The sequence below is a fragment of the Lepisosteus platostomus genome, chromosome 5 (genome assembly GCF_059453375.1).
Source record: "Lepisosteus platostomus isolate fLepPlt1 chromosome 5, fLepPlt1.hap1, whole genome shotgun sequence".
Lineage (NCBI taxonomy): Eukaryota > Metazoa > Chordata > Actinopteri > Semionotiformes > Lepisosteidae > Lepisosteus > Lepisosteus platostomus.
The window spans coordinates 6644658-6665126 of NC_142615.1; the positions used below are offsets into that span (position 1 = coordinate 6644658).

General features: G+C 51.2%; 1 protein-coding gene and 2 non-coding genes across 3 annotated transcripts; 1 reads left to right on the forward strand and 2 right to left on the reverse strand.

Annotated features, from left to right (window-relative positions):
- Positions 1 to 694: 694 nt before the first annotated feature.
- LOC148662772 (carbonic anhydrase 4-like) lies at positions 695 to 7470 on the reverse strand. Its single transcript, XM_088631325.1, has 9 exons — positions 7278 to 7470; positions 6546 to 6600; positions 5458 to 5499; positions 5115 to 5285; positions 2832 to 2980; positions 2549 to 2638; positions 1980 to 2052; positions 1725 to 1888; positions 695 to 1257 (listed from the first exon to the last, which is right to left on the reverse strand). Exons 2-9 carry the CDS (start codon positions 6598 to 6600, stop codon positions 1078 to 1080), a joined length of 924 nt encoding a protein of 307 aa, XP_088487451.1. The 5' UTR covers positions 7278 to 7470; the 3' UTR covers positions 695 to 1077.
- Positions 7471 to 18690: 11220 nt separating this feature from the next.
- Positions 18691 to 18763, forward strand: trnaa-cgc (transfer RNA alanine (anticodon CGC)). The gene has a single exon. It is a non-coding gene; the product is annotated as a tRNA-Ala (tRNA).
- Positions 18764 to 19499: 736 nt separating this feature from the next.
- trnap-agg (transfer RNA proline (anticodon AGG)) lies at positions 19500 to 19571 on the reverse strand. The gene has a single exon. It is a non-coding gene; the product is annotated as a tRNA-Pro (tRNA).
- Positions 19572 to 20469: the final 898 nt, after the last annotated feature.

The window sequence follows — 20469 nt, forward strand, 5'->3', positions numbered from 1 at the left end:
TTCAGTTCCCAATCAAGTGTGATAATCGGCCAGTGAAAGCTCTGTTTTTCTTCATATGAAAGCCCAAAACCCTAAACCCAGCCCAGGGTTTTACATCTGTTTGGTGGCTGCGGCTTGCTAGGTCTTCATTGACAGAAACGTGGACTTGTAAAAAGCAATGAAGAAGTATGAAGAAATGTCGACCCACATCCAGTTCTTTCTGAAAAGAAGTCTGTATATCAGCTTCAAGAACATGGCCGGGCTGCTTGCTACACACTCCCACCACCCTCTGTGTAAGGATGTGCTCCTGTTCTCAGTTTTAGATGCACTTCCAGCTAGTTTCCGCTCTTGTGCTCCAGATGAAAGCCCTGAATCTAAAGGCTGTGGATGAAGTCACGAGGAAGACTCCCTGTCAGAGGCACTAGGATGAACCCAGTAATGGCTGGACAGTGACACCGAGGAGGTGGAAATTTCATCTGCGTGACAGGTGAGGTTGTCATCAGTAGGTGAGAATGAGACAGGGCCAGTCCTGGGGAGAGATCTGGGGGTCCTGGCAGCCTCTAAACGGGGATTGTCGGGTCTCTGCACAAGCAGGTAGCTGAACTGTAACTTCAGCTTGAGGCAGTGACTCGCGTGCTAATGTGTTGAAGTCCTGTCGCAGGACAGGGGAGGGTGAGTGTGAGCTTGGGTTCGATGCAGAGAGAAGGTGCTGGCGTCTCTCCTCAGGCAGGACTGCCCAGCATTTATTAAATATTTCAAACAGATTCTCAAGCAGTAATAATTATTAAAACACAGAATAAGCAGGATGTGATACAGACAGAGCAGTGCCACCATGACATCACAAAGTCCTGATATGATTTCATGTGCTTCCAATATTACATCACATTTTCCAGAATTGACATCATACAATCCCCAAATGTCTTCACAGCCCTTGTAACTTACTGCGGGGATGTTATGTTTATGAGTAGGAGCCATGCAGCTGCACCTAAAGGAGAGAGCGATGAGTGGTCCTGACTCAGGAAGAGAGAGAGGAAAGATGTCTCAAATGCAGATGTAGAGTGAAAACAATGACTTTCTCAAAAAGGGCCCCCTGTTCCCTTAGCCAGACAGAACATTCAGCTCCTCTTCAGCTCCAGTGAGGAGCTGGTCAGGGCTGCTTCCATCCCTGGCACCCAGGGCCAGCCTGACAGCAGGGGAGGAGAAGATACTGCGGCCATTCAGAGGCAAGACAGGGCGATAAACATCAGCCAAGTGCAGGACTGTAGTGAACTGGTCAATCTGGAGAGAGAGAGGGGTTAATACAGGCACACTGACTGGACATTCCAGGACATTAACACTGCACTGAGAGAGAGGGGTTCATACAGACACACTGACTGGACACTCCAGTACATGAACACTGCACTGAGAGAGAGAGGGGTTCATACAGACACACTGACTGGACACTCCAGTACATGAACACTGCACTGAGAGAGAGAGGGGTTCATACAGACACACTGACTGGACACTCCAGTACATGAACACAGCACTGAGAGAGAGAGGGGGGTTCAGACAGACACACTGACTGGACACTCCAATACATTAACACTGCACTGAAAGAGAGGGGTTCATACAGACACACTGACTGGACACTCCAGTACATTAACACTGCACTGAGAGAGAGAGGTTAATACAGACACACTGACTGGACACTAACAGCTCAATACAAACATGTTTAAGACACACACACACGTCCGCCTGTCTCTCACCAGATCTCTGCTGACCCTCACAGGCTCCTGGAACACGGTCCATACCACAGCCTCATTACAGTCAGGGGTGGTCAAGGACCCCCTGTAGCGAAAGAACTTGGAGTGGTCCACCCCCCTCAGCAGCTCGTCCAGGGAGAGGGATAGAGCCAGAGTCTTAGTGGAGCCTATGGGAGAACGAGAGAGAGATGCATCCTTAACCGAGAGCGCTCGCTGATGGACCCTCACTGGCTGGACACTCCTCTCCTGTCACCTCACCTGTCCCAGCGATCTCCTTCAGGAGTGACGTCAGTGTCTTCCAGCCCTCAGGAGTGCCACCTGCCTCTGTCGCCTAGCAACCCAAAGAGAGGCTGTCTGTGTCCCAGTCTGTGGTCTTCATCTCCACATGTCTGAGATCAGCTGGTCTCTGGACTGGACAGCGCCACTGGACACACACAGTGACCCCAGGGGACTGCAGGAGCTGAGAGCCTGCACACTCATCTTCCTGCAGGAACACTGCCCTCTGCTGGACACTGGGGCTCAACCAGACAGCTTTGCTGGCGCGACAGATGAACCCCATGTCATTTCAGACGTTCACTATCACATATCACTTCTCTGTTATCATGCCTGTCCTCTCTCTGTCCTCTCTCACTTTGTTCTGTCTTTCTGTGTCTCTCAGTGTTCTCCTTCTTTCTGTGTCCTGTCTCTCTCTCTGTGTGTCATTTCTCTCTCTGTGTATTCTCTCTCTCTGTGTGTCCTGTCTCTCTGTGTGTGTGTCCTGTCTCTCTCTCTCTGTGTCCTGTCTCTCTCTCAGTGTCCTGTCTCTCTCTCTCTCTCTCAGTACTGACCTCTATGAAGAAGCCCAGGACAGCAATGCCCTCAGGATCAGCCAGAGCTGCAGGCAAACTCTTCCCCTTCTTCACATGGACGATGTGCAGCTGATAACACAACAGTAACACAACACAGCAGTTACACAACACTGTGACACAGCATTGAAAACACTGTCACACAGCCCTGGAAACAGTGACACAAGCCTGGAAACAGTAACACAGCCCTGGACACAGTCGCACAACCCTGGACACAGTCACACAGCCCTGGACACAGTCACACAGCCCCGCACTGTCCCCTCACCTCCATGGGGAAGCGCTGTCCGTCCAGCAGGTGCTCGGAGCCGGGGAAGTCTGCGGAGTTTCCCCAGTGGAAGTGGAACTGGACAGCGGAGTACCAGCCAGAGAGCCCCCCGCCACTGACCCCTGCCCCTGGCCTTAGGGTCACCTGCACTGAGACACACAGCCAGAGAGAGCCAGGGTGTCTCCCATCACTGCTCCCGTCACTGTGCCAGTCACACACTGCTCCCATTACTGTCCCAGTCACTGTCCCAGTCACACACTGCTCCCGTCACCCAGTCACACCCTGCTCCTGCCACTGTCCCAGTCACTTACTGCTCCTGCCACTGTCCCAATCACTCACTGATCCCGTCACTGTCCCAGTAACACACTGCTCCTCTAACTGTCCCAGTCACACACTGCTCCCATCACTGAAACAGTCACTCACTACTTCTGTCACTGTCCCAATCACTCACTGATCCTGTCACTATCCCAGTCACACACTGCTCCTGTCACTGTCCCAGTCACACACTGCTCCCATCACTGTCCTAATCACACACTGATCCTCTAACTGTCCCAGTCACTCACTGCTCCCGTCACTGTCCCAGTCACTCACTACTCCTGTCAATGTCCCAGTCACACACTGCTCCCATCACTGTCCCAGTCACACTGCTCTCGTCACTGTCCCAGTCACACACTGCTCCCGTCACTGTCCCAGTCACTCACTGCTCCCGTCACTGTCCCAGTCTCTCACTGCTCCCGTCACTGTCCCAGTCACTGTCCCAGTGACTCAGTGCTCCCGTCACTGTCCCAGTCACACACTGCTCCTGTCACTGTCCCAGTCACACATTGCTCCCATCACTCTCCCAGTCACTCACCGCTTATGTCACTGTCCTAGTCACACACTGTCTCGGTCAGTCAGTGTCTCAGTCAGTCTCTGTCTCAGTCAGTCACTGTCTCAGTCAGTCTCTGTCTCGGTCAGTCTCTTACTGTCTCAGCCAGTCTCTGTCTCAGTCAGTCTTTGTCCCAGTCACACATTGTTTCGGTCAGTCTCTAACTGTCTCGGTCAGTCACTGTCTCAGTCAGTCAGTCTCTGTTTCAGGCAGTCACTGTCGTAGTCAGTCTCTGTCTAAGTCAGTCTCTGTCTCAGTCAGTCAGTGTCTCAGTCAGTCTCTGTCTCAGCCAGTCTCTGTCTCAGTCACACACTGTCTCAGTCAGTCTCTGTCTCGGTCAGTATCTTACTGTCTCAGTCAGTCTCTGTCTCAGTCAGTCACTGTCTCAGTCAGTCACTGTCTCAGTCAGTCTCTGTCTCGGTCAGTCTCTTACTGTCTCAGCCAGTCTCTGTCTCAGTCAGTCTTTGTCCCAGTCACACATTGTTTCGGTCAGTCTCTAACTGTCTCGGTCAGTCACTGTCTCAGTCAGTCAGTCTCTGTTTCAGGCAGTCACTGTCGTAGTCAGTCTCTGTCTAAGTCAGTCTCTGTCTCAGCCAGTCTCTGTCTCAGTCACACACTGTCTCAGTCAGTCTCTGTCTCGGTCAGTATCTTACTGTCTCGGTCAGTCTCTGTCTCAGTCAGTCTCTGTCTCAGTCACACACTGTCTCAGTCACACACTGTCTCAGTCAGTCTCTGTCTCAGCCAGTCTCTGTCTCAGTCACACACTGTCTCAGTCAGTCTCTGTCTCGGTCAGTCTCTCGCTGTCTCAGCCAGTCTCTGTCTCAGTCAGTCTCTGTCTCAGTCAGTCTCTGTCTCGGTCAGTCTCTTACTTTCTCGGTCAGTCTCTGTCTCAGTCAGTCTCTGTCCCAGTCACACACTGTCTCGGTCAGTCACTGTCTCAGTCAGTCAGTCTCTGTCTCAGTCAGTCTCTGTCCCAGTCACACACTGTCTCGGTCAGTCTCTCGGTCAGTGTCTCAGTCAGTCTCTGTCTTGGTCAGTCTCTCACTGTCTCGGTCAGTCACTGTCTCAGTCAGTCAGTCTCTGTCTCGGTCAGTTACTGTTTCGGTCAGTTACTGTTTCGGTCAGTCTCTGTCTCGGTCAGTCTCTCACTGTCTCAGTCAGTCACTGTTTCGGTCAGTCTCTGTCTCGGTCAGTCTCTCACTGTCTCAGTCGGTCTCTGTCTTGGTCAGTCTCTCACTGTCTCTGTCAGTCACTGTCTCAGTCAGTCAGTCCCTGTCTCAGTCAGTCAGTGTCTCGGTCAGTCACTGTCTCAGTCAGTCCACATCTGTCTCAGTCAGTCAGTGTCTCGGTCAGTCTCTCACTGTCTCGATCAGTCTCTCGCTGTCTCAGTCAGTCAATGTGTGTGTCAGTGTTACCTGTGTGTCCGTTGTTGGTCAGCTCTCTCATGATGTTCTTCTCTCTGTACCCAGTGAAGGTCAGCTCAGTCAGATTGGGGTCAGTGGTCACTCCGGAGGTCCTGATGTCCACAGGAGACTGACGTTGCCCATTGCAGTGACCAAAAGGCCTGGATACCCAGGCAGAAGGGCCTATAACAGAGACACAGTGCCTGTGTACACTGATCGGTTGTGTAGACAAGAGACTGGACCTCAGTCAGGCCATTCCTTAACCAATCATCATTCAGGGTCATTAATCAGAGCATTCCTTAATCAATCACTGATCAGGATTTTATTGATTAGATGATTCACTCCGGTGTCTTACCACACTGCCCGCGATGGTAGCACCAGTCACACTGATGAGACTCTGAAAGACAAAGTGTTACAAGAGGCAAATTCTCAGGACAACTGGTTTCCTGCTTTCTTACGACACTCAGAATTACACCTCCCATCCTGTTACTGAGGTTTGCAGTGATCGCCTCTCTCACTGTGTCTCCTGTCCTGTTGTGTGTGTTTATCACTGAGGGATTCTCTGTGATCTCCTCTCTCTCACTGTGTCTCCTGTTCTGTTGTACTATATGTGTTTATTACTGAGGGATTCTCTGTGATCTCCTCTCTCTCACTGTGTCCCCTGTCCTGTTGTGTGTGTTTATCACTGAGAGATTCTCTGTGATCTCCTCTCTTATTGTGTCTCCTGTCCTGTTGTGTGTGTTTATCACTGAGGGATTCTCAGTGATCTCCTCTCTCTCACCGTGTCTCCTGTCCTGTTGTGTGTGTTTATCACTGAGGGATTCTCAGTGATCTCCTCTCTCTCACCGTGTCTCCTGTCCTGTTGTGTATTACTGAGAGATTCTCTGTGATCTCTCTGTCTTCAGGTATTCTTACTCCAGTCTGCAGGTGCTCTGTTGAGAGTGTGGTATCACCTGTGGGATCACAGTGTGGTTTGGCAGCAGCTCGATGTCTGACTGGAATGTGTCACAAGGTTGATCAGTTTGGCCCAGTCCATTACCCTCTGGTAAGCATTATAGGAGCACAAAAACACAGATCTCCAGACTCAGAGACAGCTTCTTCCCTCATGATGTCAGCTTGTCTAATTCTACAGTGACTCTACAACTGCACACTGCTTCTGCTACCTTTTATCTGTGTGTTATTCAGCTTCGTTGTTGCTGCTGCTGTTGTTGTGTGTTGAAGGTGATGTTTCCTCAATGTCTTTGTATTGGAGCCTACATGCAAATAAGCATCTCATTGCGCTTGCCCCTGTGGCAAATAAATTAAACTGAAACTGCTCTGAGATTGTGTCTAATTAGATTGCTGATTGAATACTCAATAGAAATGTATATCACTCTGAACCACAGCAGAGCTTCATTTCCAGCTCAGGATCTAAGGAGCAGGAGGAGTGAGAATAATACTCACTGGCTCTCACTGAGGACAGCAGCCCCAGACACAGCAGGAGGAGAAACACATCCATCTGTTAGAGAAAACCAGACAGAGATGAGTCTGTATCCCTGAGCACACCTGCGTCTTTAACACACAGCTGGTCACTGAACACAGACGAACCCCAGTCCAATCAGGGCAATACAGCAACCTACACAGCCACACACAGCACTGAGACTTTCTGTCAAGTACTGTAGTAAGATATACTTTGTTATTGTGTGGTGAAAGCACAGTACAGTGCAGTAAAACCCAGTGAGATTGTAAAAGAGTTGATTACAGGTAAAGTCCAGTGAGATTGTGGTAAAACAGTCCATTACAGGTAAAGTTCAGTGAGATTGTGGTAAAAACATAGTACAGTGCAATACACCCCAGTATGTTTGTGGTAAAACACAGAACAGTGGAGTACATCCCAGTGAGATCGAGGTAAAAACACAGTACAGTGTAGTAAAGCCCAGTGAGATCAAGGTAAAAATACACTACAGTGCAGTAAAGCCCTGTGAGATTGTGGTAAAAATACAGTACAGTGCAGAAAAGCCCAGTGAGATTGTTGTAAAAACACAGTACAGTGCAGTAAAGCCCAGTGAAATCAGGGTAGAAACACAGTACAGTGCAGTACAGCCCAGTGAGATTGTGGTAAAAGCACAGTAGAGTGCAGTAAAGCCCAGTGAGAGTGTGGTAGATGAGACAGCAGATCAAAGGAGACACACTTACTCTGGGAGTCACTGTGGTGTCGATGTGCCCACTCACTCAGCTCTCGGTGTGAGCCCATCTGTGGGCTGTGCTGCTCTTAAACCCTGCAGACAGCCAATCACACACAGAGCTGTTCAGCCCCTCTCGCCCGCTTGATTTTACATAACTGATCTGAAAGTGCCGCCCAGCTTCAGTAGCATGGCTGGGCAGCTTGTTCCACACTCCCACCAGAAGATCCTCCTGTCCCAAGGTTTGTCAGGGATCGGTCTCCTGTCTTTTCTGATTCCATCTCTGCAGCTGTGTGTTGTTCTCATCTTGATGAGCTGCTACACTGGCGCTTGTGTGATTCGACCCTGATAAGCGCTCCCAGACTTTCCAGATAACTCAGGCGCACCTGATAGCTCTGCAGATTCCCCGAATCTGATTTCCAATCACCCTGGGGGGGAGACAGCAGGACAAAGCTGGAATTGAACAGACGAAAGAGCAGCTAGACCTCAGGCACTGAGCAGGGGTGAGCATGTGCGCCTTGTAGCACTGAGGTCCTGGGGTTTAGCTCCTGGGGTGCTGTGTGTGTGGAGTTTGCATGGTCTCCCCATGTTCATATGGGTTTCCTCCCACAGTTCAAAGACACACTGGTAGGATCTGGGAATATTGGCCCTGGTGTCAGCGTGTGTGTGTGCCTTGTGATGGACTGGCGTCCTGTCAAGGGCGTACCTTGTCCTGGGCCCATTGCTTGCTGGAATAGACTCCTGCTCCCTCACGACCCTGAGCTGGAAGAAGTGGTGCGACAACGGAAGGATGAATAAAATTGTGAGCCTTGAGTTGACAATCCTCCCCAGCTGTAGAACAAGGACAAAGTCCTGTTTTAGAGTATAGTGTACTGTTGTGGTCAGCATGTTACAAAACAAAAGATGCTGCTGCACTGGAATAATTCCAGAGATGTATACCATACTGACAAGCTGAAGGAACTGAGTCTCTTAAGTCTGAAGGGAGTGTCCCACACTGACAGGCTGTAGGAACTGAGTCTCTTTAGTCTGAAGGGAGTGTCCCACACGGACAGGCTGAAGGAACTGAGCATCTTTAGTCTGAAGGGAGTGTCCCACATTGACAGGCTGAAGGAACTGAGTCTCCTTAGTCTGAAGGAAGTGTCCCACACTGAGAGGCTGGAGGAACTGAGTCTCTTCAGTCTGAAGGGAGTGTCCCACACTGACAGGCTGAAGGAACAGAGTCTCTTTCAGGAATTCTGAAAAGACAATTAATCAGCCCAGATCAGAAGTGAACCTAGGTCAAGTCATGTCAGGTTTGAAATTCTCTCACCCCTAAGAACGGTGTCTGTGCTGACACATGAGACAGACTGAGACAGCTTTACTGGGAGTATGAAAGCCCCTGGAGAAGGTGTGAATGCAGAGATTAACAGGGAAGATGCTCCTCTGTGTTCCTGTTGTTTCATGAATGACCATCTGAGACTCAAACTGTCTTTAATCCTTTCTGGTTTAAAGACACTGCAGCTCCCAGAAGTTTTCTGAAACTTTAGTCATTTCTGGTTCACTGCTGGAACTCCCAAAAGTCCTCAAAGTGGAAGAGTATCCAAGCAATGCAGACGTTCAAGAGAGTTTCTGGTTTTAATGACCTCTTGTCACTACAGTAAAGTTCTTACACACTAGATGTAAAGTAAGTAACTGCGGTTTTATTCCATGTTCAAACAATTAACTTGAACCTCATTACTTTCTTAAAGAACATATTATTCTCTGACCCTTGAACTACAAAACCTCACTACAGAATTCTTTTTAAGCCCCCAAAAGTCCCTTCCCTTTCAACTTACTTCCTTCAATGTATCCCAAATTCCAATCTCCAAACAAAGGCACTAGAACTGTCTTTGCTAAGCCCTGTGTACTGTACTGTAGAAACCAGCTCTAGGGCCAATGGAACCCCGTGAAACTGTCAGTTGGCCCTCTGGTGTCACACTTCCTGGTATTTGTAGTCCTGGCTTGTAGTCTTCAGCTCTAGCTGCCCGTCCAGGAATTCAGTCTCTGTGAATCAACAGCTGTAGGAAACACAGCGAGAAGCAGGTGGAGAGGAATCCTGCTGAATCAGGGCTGAGGTCCTCTTTCTCAACCGCGGGCCGTTAGCAGGCTCGCACCCTTGCGAAACACCACATGATTCGGGGTTAATAACGGCTTGGTTTCTTCAGCACAGCTTGTGCAAACCTCTTGCAACTTCCAAGAATAACAAAATCTTAAATTTGTGAAATCATGAGTCAGGATGCACTTCTTTTAAATATCGCTACTGCTGTTGATACTAACAATCCCAATGATAATACTGAAACACCAATAAATAATATTGATGCTCATTAAGGGTAAAGGTGTTGGTATAGGATTTCACTATAGATGCAAGAATCTACAGCTGGTAACACTATAGAAACATAGATGGATGACAATACTAATGCTAATCTTGACACAAATACTGATATTAATAATGATACTGAAATTAGTACTAATGATGATACTAATACTGATATTAACACTAATAGAGAAAATAATACTGAAACTGATACTACTGATACTAACACTGATGATACCTTTCATACTGACAATACTAATGATCTCCCTTCTTGTATGAATTGGCTGCCCAAAAGATAATGGAAATCAATCTCCCTACTCTACAAGTACATCAAGTGTCAGGATTCCAGAAATAATGGGAATTATCCATCCATCTACTCTCTAACCTCTGCATCTGCTTCAGGGTTGCGGGAGGGCAGAGCCTATCCCATCAGGCAGTGGGCTCAGGGCAGGGTCCAGCCTCGAGGAGAGTCCAGTCCATCACGGGGCAGCACACAGACACAGACACGAGAACAGGGGGCTAGTTTGCTCAGCTTTGCTAAGTCACTTAGTCTCCCGGGATATCTCTGGGCTGCTGGAGGAAAGTGGAACTCCAGGAGATAACTCAAGCAAACACAAGAAGACCTCCACACACACAGCACCCCAGAACCTGAGTCCACAACCCCAGATATGTGAGGAAGACATTCAGCACCACCACCACCCCCAGTCTTCCCATTTCTGATTTATGAAGAGAAGGGGCTGCTGCAGAGCGGCTTGTGCAAGATGACCAGACGTGTGGTTTCAGGTTTAAGGACGGAAACGAGCCCAGTCACTAACGAACTCACTCCCCCAGCGGGCAGTGAGGCCACACCAGAGGGCTGGAGAGGGGAATTCTTCTTGATCACGCCTGAGTTGTACGAGTTGTTCACAAACCCCGCACTCCACCTTCAACTAGATGTTCGGTTAGAGGATTGATTTGATCATCATTGAATCAGTGATGAACTTGTAAATGTTAACAATAGCAATAAGCAGCAGAAACTGTACAAAGGTCTGTGCTTCTCCAGCGCAAGTCGACCATGTCTGATCGCTGCTCCAAAGATATTTACTGTCCTTTCGCTTCCAGCCTCTGTTGGGATTTTTCTAATTAAAGAGAAATTTATCAATTTTAAATTCGATACCTTCACAGTGTGAAGTGACCCAGGCTGTGATCATGGGGAGGCCGAGAAGAAAGCTGTTGAGTATACTCCTATACTCTGGAAATGCCATACTCTGATACTCTCAGACTCCAATACTCTCATATTCCTACAATATGAAAGGAATATGAGAGTATAGGCACATGGGAGTGTGCCTATACTCTCATACTCCTGAATTCCCATACTATCAGACTCCCATACTGCTTTAATCCCAAACTCTCATACTCTCATTCTCCAGTACTCCTATATTCCCAAACTCCTATAATTGTGTACTTCCACACTCCCCTACACCTATACTCCCATATTCCTGTCCTCCAATTACTCCATTACTTCTATACTCCTATAATTCTTTAGAATTAATAATAATTAATAATTGCTTGCATTTATATAGGGTTTTTCTGGACACTCAAAGTGCTTTACAGGTAATGGGGACTCTCCTCCACCACCAGTGTGCAGCCCCACCTGGATGATACGACAGCAACCATAGTGCGCCAGTACACTCTCAACACATCAGCTATCAGTGGGGAGGAGAGCAGAGTAATGAAGCCCATTCATAGAGGGGGATTGTTAGGAGGCCATGACTGGTAAGAGCCAATGGAAAATTTGGCCAGGATGGCGGGGTAACACCCCTACTCTTTTCAAGAAACAGCCTGGGATTTTTAATGACCACAGAGAGTCAGGACCTCTCATCCTTTTATGTCTCATCCGAAGGACGGCGCCTGTTTACAGTATAGTGTCCCCGTCACTGTACTGGGGCATTAGGACCCACATAGACCGCAGGGTGAGCGCCCCCTGCTCGTCCCACTAACACCTCTTCCAGCAGCAACCTAAGTTTTTCCCAGGAGGTCTCCCATCCAGGTACTGACCAGGCTCACACCTGCTGAGCTCCTGTGGGTTTATTTTTTACTCTAATTAACCTCATCATTGTCCCAGACATCTTTGCTCCTGTACTCTAACATTCCTATTCTCTTTGAATCCTAGACTCCAGTATTCCCATACTCCTATAATCCCATGTTCATATAATCTCATGCTTCTGTTCTCCCACACTCTATACTTCAATACTCCCATACTCCTGCTCTCCAATACTGCAATACTCCTGTACTTCCACTCTGCTACAGCCCCACAGTAAACACTTTATAACTGAATAAGAAACTGGGCCAGCTGGTCAGTGAGGGAGACACCAGACTGGCCTCAATCACGAGAGTAAGACAATCAGACAGCTTGCAGACACCAGGGAGCCATTTAGCCCATCTGGCCCCACTGGGCATCAGGCAGAGCGCTGGCTCTGTGGCTCAGGATCTGCGCCTATGTCTGGAAGGTTCCCGGTTGGAATCGCACAGCCGGCAGAGGAATCCTACTCCGTTGGGCCCCTGAGCAAGGCCCTTAACCCCAACTGCTCCAGGGGCGCCGTGTAAATGGCTGACCCTGCGCTCTGACCCCCAGCTTCTCTCCCTGTATGTGTGTCTCATGGCCAATAAATGATCTTATATATCTTATCTAGTACCTAATGGATTGAAAAATCGGAGACGTTGGGCTCAATGAAGTGAAAAGGCTCTTCGCTGGGATCACCCCCAGGGCTCCAGCTGTAAAGCTACGGGGCTCTGTGTCCAGTAGTAGCTGGAGAAGGTCAGTGCTCTGTGTCCAGCAGCAGTTAGGAGGGCCAGTGCTCTGTGTCCAGTAGTAGCTGGAGAAGGTCAGTGCTCTGTGTCCAGCAGTAGTTGGGGAGGGTCAGTGCTCTGTGTCCAGTAGTAGCTGGAGAGGGTCCGTCTTCTGTGTCCAGCAGTAGTTGGGGAGGGTCAGTGCTCTGTGTTCAGCAGTAGTTGGGGAGGGACAGTGCTCTGTGTTCAGCAGTAGCTGGGGGTGGGTCAGTGCTCTGTGTCCAGCAGTAGTTGGGGAGGGTCAGTGCTCTGTGTTCAGCAGTAGTTGGGGAGGGTCAGTGCTCTGTGCCAAGCAGTAGCTGGGGAGGGTCAGTGCTCTGTGTCCAGTAGTAGTTGGGGAGGGTCAGTGCTCTGTGTCCAGCTGTAGTTGGGGAGGGTCAGTGCTCTGTGTCCAGCAGTAGTTGGGGAGGGTCAGTGCTCTGTGTCCAGCAGTAGTTGGGGAGGGTCAGTGCTCTGTGTCCAGCTGTAGTTGGGGAGGGTCAGTGCTCTGTGTCCAGCAGTAGTTGGGGAGGGTCAGTGCTCTGTGTCCAGCAGTAGTTAGGAGGGTCAGTGCTCTGTGTCCAGTAGTAGCTGGAGAGTGTCCATCTTCTGTGTCCAGCAGTAGTTGGGGAGGGTAAGTGCTCTGTGTCCAGCAGTAGTTGGGGAGGGTCAGTGCTCTGTGCCAAGCAGTTTATCATGTGCTCGTCTCGGATGGATTACCTTGTTATGGATTACGGACTGTTCCCTGAGTACCAACCTGGATCTGCCTGGGCTCGGTTGCCTTTGGCTGTTCCCCTGTGAACTGGATCACAAACTGTCCTCACAAATAAACCTAGTGTGTCTTTCCCTGAAGTCTGTCTAGTGTCTTCTCCAGAAAAACCGTCAGGTTTAACTGACCTCTACATGGGAGACCAATCTGGCTCCCATAACACACCTGCTGTGGTTTGTGTTAATAGAGCTCAGATACAGAAATCAGGACTCCAGGTGGACTGATAATACAAGCTCAAACTGCTGCTAGAAGAGTTTGAACTGACTCTGGACTCAAAAGAACATGCGGACGCTGTGGCTGTGGGGCTGGATGTGCAGGGCACACCCTGCTACTGCCGCTGGCTGGAGCGGAAGGAGGTAGTGGTTTCCTTCCTCCACCTCCCTGCATATATCTCAGACGAGACTATCAAGGAGAAGCTGAGTAGCTGGGGGTTGAGAGTGATTTCGGACATCAGGATGCGCCACTACCCCGGGACCACCATTGCTGATGGCACGAGGTTTGTTCAGATTCGCTTTCCCGAGCATGTAGCCTCGTTGCCATACAGCACCCGCTTCGCCACGGCAGAGGGGGTGCAGTACTTCAGGGTCCTCCACGACCAGCAACAAAGGGTGTGTCATGTCTGCCTGGACTCGGGGCACATCGCCAAGGACTGCCCTGAGTTCCTCTGCTATGAGTGCAGACAGCCCGGCCACCGCGCCAGGAACTGCACCGCTGCCGAGTGCCCGGACTGCCTCCATGCGCTCATGAGCTGCAACTGCGAGCCGGAGCCAGAAGATCCAGCCGCCGCAGGAGCAGCTACCCGCAACGCTGAGGGGGTTGAAGATGGACTACGAGTGGCCGCTGCAGCTGAGCATGGAGAGTTGCCAGCAGCGGTGCCCCAGCGGCTCCCCCATGGGGGAGAGGCAGAGGGAGGCCCCTCCAATCTTGGGTACAGCGCAGCAGAAAGGAGCCGGGGACCAGCCAGCATCTCCACCAGCAGGGGCGCCCCGTTGCCCTAACAATCCTGCTGCATCCCACTCTGTGCCGCAAGAGAAGCAGAGGGAGGTTGCTCCACAACATGCGGCGGTGCAGCGTGGTGCAGCTGAGATCCTACGGGCACCACCACCACCAGAGGTGGCCCCTCAGCGTACCAGTGGGCTTTTGACACCCCAGCCTGTGCAGGGAGAGAGGCAGAGGGAGGAGGCGACGGCACCAGTACCACCTCCACCATCACCGTCAGCGGTTCCCCAGCTTACCAGTGAGCCAGCAGGGCCCTCTTCTGGGTCCAGGGGATGAGAAGCCTGCTGGGGTCAGCAAAGGCGCTGCTGCGAGGCGTGTGACCAAGCGGCAGCGGCAACGGCGAAAAGACCCTGGCAAGGTGGACATAGGCCCAGACGAAAAGACGCCCGAGGACCCAGAGGAGCCTGAGGGGAAGCGCCCGGTTGCCCTGCAGCGGCCACAAGACACCGGCCTGCCAGGTGAGGGAGCCTCTTCAATACTCGGTCAGGCACCGTTGGCAGAGACTGAGGAAGGGGAGTTGGATATGGTCGTGGGAGGAGAGGTAGGGGAAGTGGTGGAAGAAGGAATGGAGGATGGGTGTCTTGAGATGGATGGGGCAGGGACAGAGGAGGGGGAATTACAGGGCATGAAGATGGAGGGGGAAGGAGAGGTGGTGGAGATGGATGGGGTGGAGAGGGAGGACAGGGAGGAGGGGGAGAGGAGTGGGCGAGCCGGGGTACAACAGCCTGGGCCCTCGAAGGCCGGGATCCAGTGGCACCACGTCAGGCCTCAGCCCAACCTCAATCCCAATTCAAGAGTTGTCCGCAGACCCATCCCTGATGTCTCTGCGGTGGCGGAGACAGGAGGTGGGGAGGAAGCAGCAAGTGTTGGCAATGAGAATGTGGCAGAAAGGGCGGGGAAACTGTTGTGCGGGCCGGAGAATTAACTTCACTCTTTCCCGGCCATATACGTGATGGCATCTTTCACCTCTTTAAATGCCAACGGGCTGAGGGACAGAGCGAAGCTGGGGGCAGTGTTGGCTCTGCTGGGGCGGACGGATGTTGTCTGCCTCCAGGAGACCTTCTGGGACGAGGAGTGTGTCCGGAAGGTGAGAGCACAGTGGGACTGGGAGCTGTTTTACAGCAACGCCTCCGGCCTGTGCAGGAGGGGGGTGGCCGTGCTGGTGAGGAGGGGAGTGTACGAGAGCGTAAGGCTCCTGCACCGCGACACGGACGGCCGGCTCCTGCAGGTCTGTCTCGGGTTTCTGGGACAGTCCGTGCTGCTGAGCAACATCTACGCCCCCAATGGGGAAGCACTTCGGGATTCGTCTCCTAACAAGAGCCCTGGGTGGGATGGGCTCTCCTCCAAGCTCTACAGACACTTTCAGCAGTCCCTGGGGCCCCTCCTTCTGGAGGTGTTCCAGGAGATTGCCAGGACCGGCGCTCTGACCCCATCTATGAGAAGGGGGGTGATCTCTCTTGTCTACAAAAAGCAGGGGGATCCCTCCCTTTTGAAAAACTTTCGCCCGATCAGTCTGTTGAACACGGACTATAAGATACTAACTCGTGTTCTCTCCCTCAGGCTCGGGAAGGTTCTGCCCAGGATCCTGTCGCCTTCGCAGACCTACTGCGTCAAGTGGAGAGACATCGCGGACACGGTGTGCTCCATCAGAGATGTTGTGGACCTTATGCGGGAGCAGCCGAGGGGTGGATACGTCCTGAAACTGGACCAGGAGAAGGCCTTCGACAGGGTGGAGCATTCCTTCCTGTTTGAGGTCTTGAAGAGCTTTGGCTTCGGCGAGGCCTTCATCTCCTGGGTGAGGCTCGTGTACAAGGGGATCGTGACCTGTGTCAAGGTGAATGGTTCCCTCACGAGCTTCTTTCCAGTGACCTTGCCTGGGGGCACCGCCACCTCGTTGATCTACCAATATGCTGACGACACCAGACTGACGTTGGCAGAGGTGGCGGAGATCTCGGCCATTTTAGAGGAGGTGCAGGCCTACTGCGCTGCCTCGGGCGCCAAGGTAAACTTGGAGAAGTCTGAGGTCACGCCGGTGGGGAGGGCAGACCTTGCCCCGCTCTTCGGCTACCCTTTCAGGGTTGAGACTGGTCACCTGAAGGTCCTTGGCGTCTACATTAACGCTGATGAGCAGGCCACTGGGCTTCTCCTGTGGAAGGAGAAGCTCATTAAGATGAGGGCCAATTAAATCGGTGGAGACACAGGTCCCTGACCCTAAAGGGAAGGGTCCTGCTCGTTAACACACTGTGCCTGTCCCTCTTGTGGTACCCACTGTCTGTGATGCCTCTTCCTGAACGGGTAGAGAATGAGATTAGGCAACTGGTGGTGGGATTCGTGTGGGAGGGGAAGCCTCCGCGGGTCACTCATGACACCCTCATTGGGGAAATCTCCAGGGGTGGGCTGAAGCTGTGTGATGTAGGCCTGAAGCTGAAAAGCTTTAGGCTGAAAGTAGTGAAGAAGTTCCTTGACCTGGATAATGTCAGCATTTGGAAGATTGGTATGGGAAGCTACCTCGAGACTTGCGGGGGCTTGGGGCAGGAGACCCTCCTGGTGAGGCTGACTCCGGGGTTGATAAAACATCTGCCCTCCTTTTACAGGGAGGTCCTGCTGGCGAGGGGGTAGTTCATGTCCCAGCATGTCTCCTACACGCCGGAGACCCGGGCCCAGCTTCTGGAACAGCCTCTGTTCCTCGACCCCCTGCTGGTGTCTCGATGGAACAGGCAGCTCTACGAGGCTCGCATATCCAAGGTCAAGGATCTTCTTTATGAAGTAAAGGACGGATTTCTGCCCACCCAGGCTATTGTCGACGCTGTGCGAGAGGTCGACGACGAGCTGCCTGTCAGTAAGATCCGTCAGGATTACGAGCAGCTCAAACTCGGTCTCCCGGACAGTTGGCTGGAGAAGCTCCATCTACAAGACGGGGCAGCAGGCCCGGCCTGGCCGGAGCTGAGGGTGAAGTGGGGGGACCGTGAGGTGGACCTCCTGGGGTTCACCACCAGCATATTCTACAGGCTGATGGTGGCGAAACGCTTCAGAGTGCCGGTCTCAGAGGTGTTCTGGGGTAAGATCTTCCCCCAGCTCGAGCCAGGGCGTACTTGATGGATCTGCTGGATGGCCTGTTTCGCTCTGTTCGAGGAGCTGTTCTTGACGGGGTGCCCTGGAAAGAGCTGTTCCTCTTTGGGTACCGCGGGTCTGAGAGGGGGGTTAACGCCATTTTAGTGAACCTCCTCCTCAGCCTAACGAGGACAGCTGTCTGGGAGAGGAGGAACCTCATGATGTACAATGGCCTGAAGCCAGACCTTGTCAGGCTGTACATTGCCAGGGTGAAGGACTGCTTCTCTCTCAGCCTGGCCTACTGCAGGGCTGAGAGGCGGATGGCTGACTTTCGCAGGATCTTCTTAAAAAATAACATCTTTGTGGACCTGCGGGAGGAAGGCCTGTACTTCCGGCTCTGAGATGGGGGTGTCTTTGAACAAAAGACACACACGGCTCCACCCTTTTCCACCCCTGAATAGCATTGGCGAGTTGAATAGCATTCAATTCACATCGAATAGCATTGGCCCCTGAATAGCCCCTGAATAGCATTGGCGAAGCTCAGCACTGGGCCACTGGGCACAATTTCCAACCATTTCCATAGTGTAGTGGTTATCACGTTAGCCTCACATGTGGAATGTCCCCAGTTCAAAACAGAGCAGCTTTTTTTGTTGCCACGCACACTGTTTGGGGATTCGCCTAGCGCTGTGATCGAACAGACCCACTCACCTCTTAGTGTGGCGGGATCTGCACAGTGCATGTCGCAGCGCTTTCTGCTTTCACTTCAATGTGCTTCCTGATGTCGAGTCGTGTGCTGCAATGAAAAAGTGCACAGCGCTGTGAAAGAAAACACAGAGAAGTGAAAGGCAGTCCTTTCTCTAAGACCGGGGTAAAGTTAGCTTGAAGTTCAAAAACGATTTTGGCACACCTGTAGTGCTTTCGCGAAATCTCTTAGAGTTACAAAAACACTTGCTTTGTGTATAAAATGCATTGTGAATGCTTTCTCAGCCTTCACTTTGCCATTTTTATGACTTTTTTTTACCACGCTCAAATATTGTTTTGTCCATATCTTCACAATGGAAGCACAGAACGTCTTCAAACCAAATGCATTTTAAAGACCACAATTGTGGATATTTCCACAGCCTCTACACCAAACTATCAGTGAGCTAATCATCTTTTTTAAAACCTCCAGTTTTTCATCGATGCGTAATGTTCATGACGCGAGAAATACTGTTCAATACGGCTTCGTGCGAAAAACCCATATATGACCACAGGAAGCAGAACAGTGCAGTCTCCAATTACCCAGACTGTAAGATGACAAGATGAGTTGATGGAAAGAGCACAAAAGTTCAGCTCATACAATAGGCAACGAAGATCCCAGCGTCGTCATCGCACTTGAAAGGACTGCCTTGCAGACCAAGGGCAGTGGGCGGTGCCCGGTAAGAGGGGCAGAGGCGGTAAGCCATGATGCCGAGAAGCATGAAGCGAGGGGGATTAGCTCAAATGGTAGAGCGCTCGCTTCGCATGCGAGAGGTAGCGGGATCGATGCCCGCATTCTCCAGGTCTGAGTTTGGATCTCCAGAAGCCCGGTGCTCTTGGTTAGCCTCTGTGACTTCTGACAGGTGTTCCTCCGTTGCGGAGAGAATGTCCTTCAGTTGTCAAGCATTGAAGGGCCACACCTCCTTCCCAACCTCAGTCTGCACTGAGTGCGTCTCCGGCATTTTCTCGTCCAATTCGTCAGCTTAGCAAGTAAAAAGTATATCCGAGTGAAAACAGTGCTGATAATACTCTCACAAATTGTTAGAAGACGTGCTTTTGATCATCGATTGCTTGACAATCACATTCGTTCGACTTGAGCCATCAAGCTCGTAGTTTTCCTTCAAATCTTGAAAGCTCTCAGTGAGAACATCATAGGCTGCAGGACGGCCCGTAACTTGATTACTTCAACAGAAAGAAGAGCAGACAGCTCCACAAATATGCGAGGCGCAGAGAGCGCAAGGCGAGCCGCACACGTTTCGGTGGCTGAGAGAGGGCAGTTTTTGCTTCTGCATTTCCCAAGTAAGAACGCATGACAACAAGCGATCGCGGTGCTCATCTACAACATAGTGGTGATGAGTTTTCAGTACGTGTTCTTTTGAACGAGCAATGAGGTTGCCGCCTTGGACAGCTGACTGCACGCTCTCATTGTGCCACGTGATGAGAATTCACCAGGCTCGTTCAGTCATTAGTCACATTCCATCGTTTGCCATAAGATATCAGTTCCCAGTCTTGTGGAAGAGGAGGAAAAGAGCACACGAGGGCTCGTCCGGGAGTTGAACCCGGGACCTCTCGCACCCTAAGCGAGAATCATACCACTAGACCAACGAGCCACAGCAGCCCTTTCCATTTCAATCTGTCAGCGAGCTTGAGGATGGGGGAGAGGCGCAATTCGCTCGTCCAGTCAGACCTTCATCAATAAGTCAAGAAAGCCGCAATTACACGACTGCCTTGCAGACGAAGGGCAGTGAACTGTGCCCGGTAAGAGGGGAACAAGCGGCACTAGGTGACGCCGAGGCATAAGTCCCCGCGAGGGGGGTTGGCTTGTACGGTACAGCGCTTGCTTTGCATGTGGGAGGTAGCAGGATCAATTCCCACATTCTCCAGGTGTGTGCTTAGAGCTTGATGTGCCGAAAGGTGTCCTTTAGCTTGTGGTCACGCCTTGCATGGAGAGCATCGTACGCTCCCTTTTCATCTTCTCTCTGGCTTAAGCGTCACTCCGCCCCTCTCTCTTGACATTTCATGTCAGCATGTCAGAAGTCCGAGTGACATTTTTAATGGCTGAGTGAGGGCATGATGCTGAAGCAGAGAGGCCACTTCAGCCACAGAGACTTGTGCTAGGTGAGATCTGAAAGACGGACTCGCAACAGAAACAGACCAAAAATGTATCGGTGAGATCAAAAGGCAAATGCGACATTCAGCAGAGGGCGTCTAAAGATTAGGGAACGGGCGACTGAAATCCATGTGAGGCAAACTTTCCGGTGTGTGTACTGCAGCTGGGCTTGTTGGCGTAATTGGTAGTGTGTCAGTCTCGTCATTTGAAGGGCCTGAGTTTGATCCTCACACGGGGCAGGGCTGCTTCCTCTCTTGCTCTTTTCAAACACTTGCGGCAACTGTTCGCTCATAACCACGTCTGGAATGCGTGACCTTTACACGGGCGAGAAGCAACGCCGCATCCCTTTTCTAAAGAACATTCACATTCAGAAATAAGTCAAGAAATTTGCCATTACT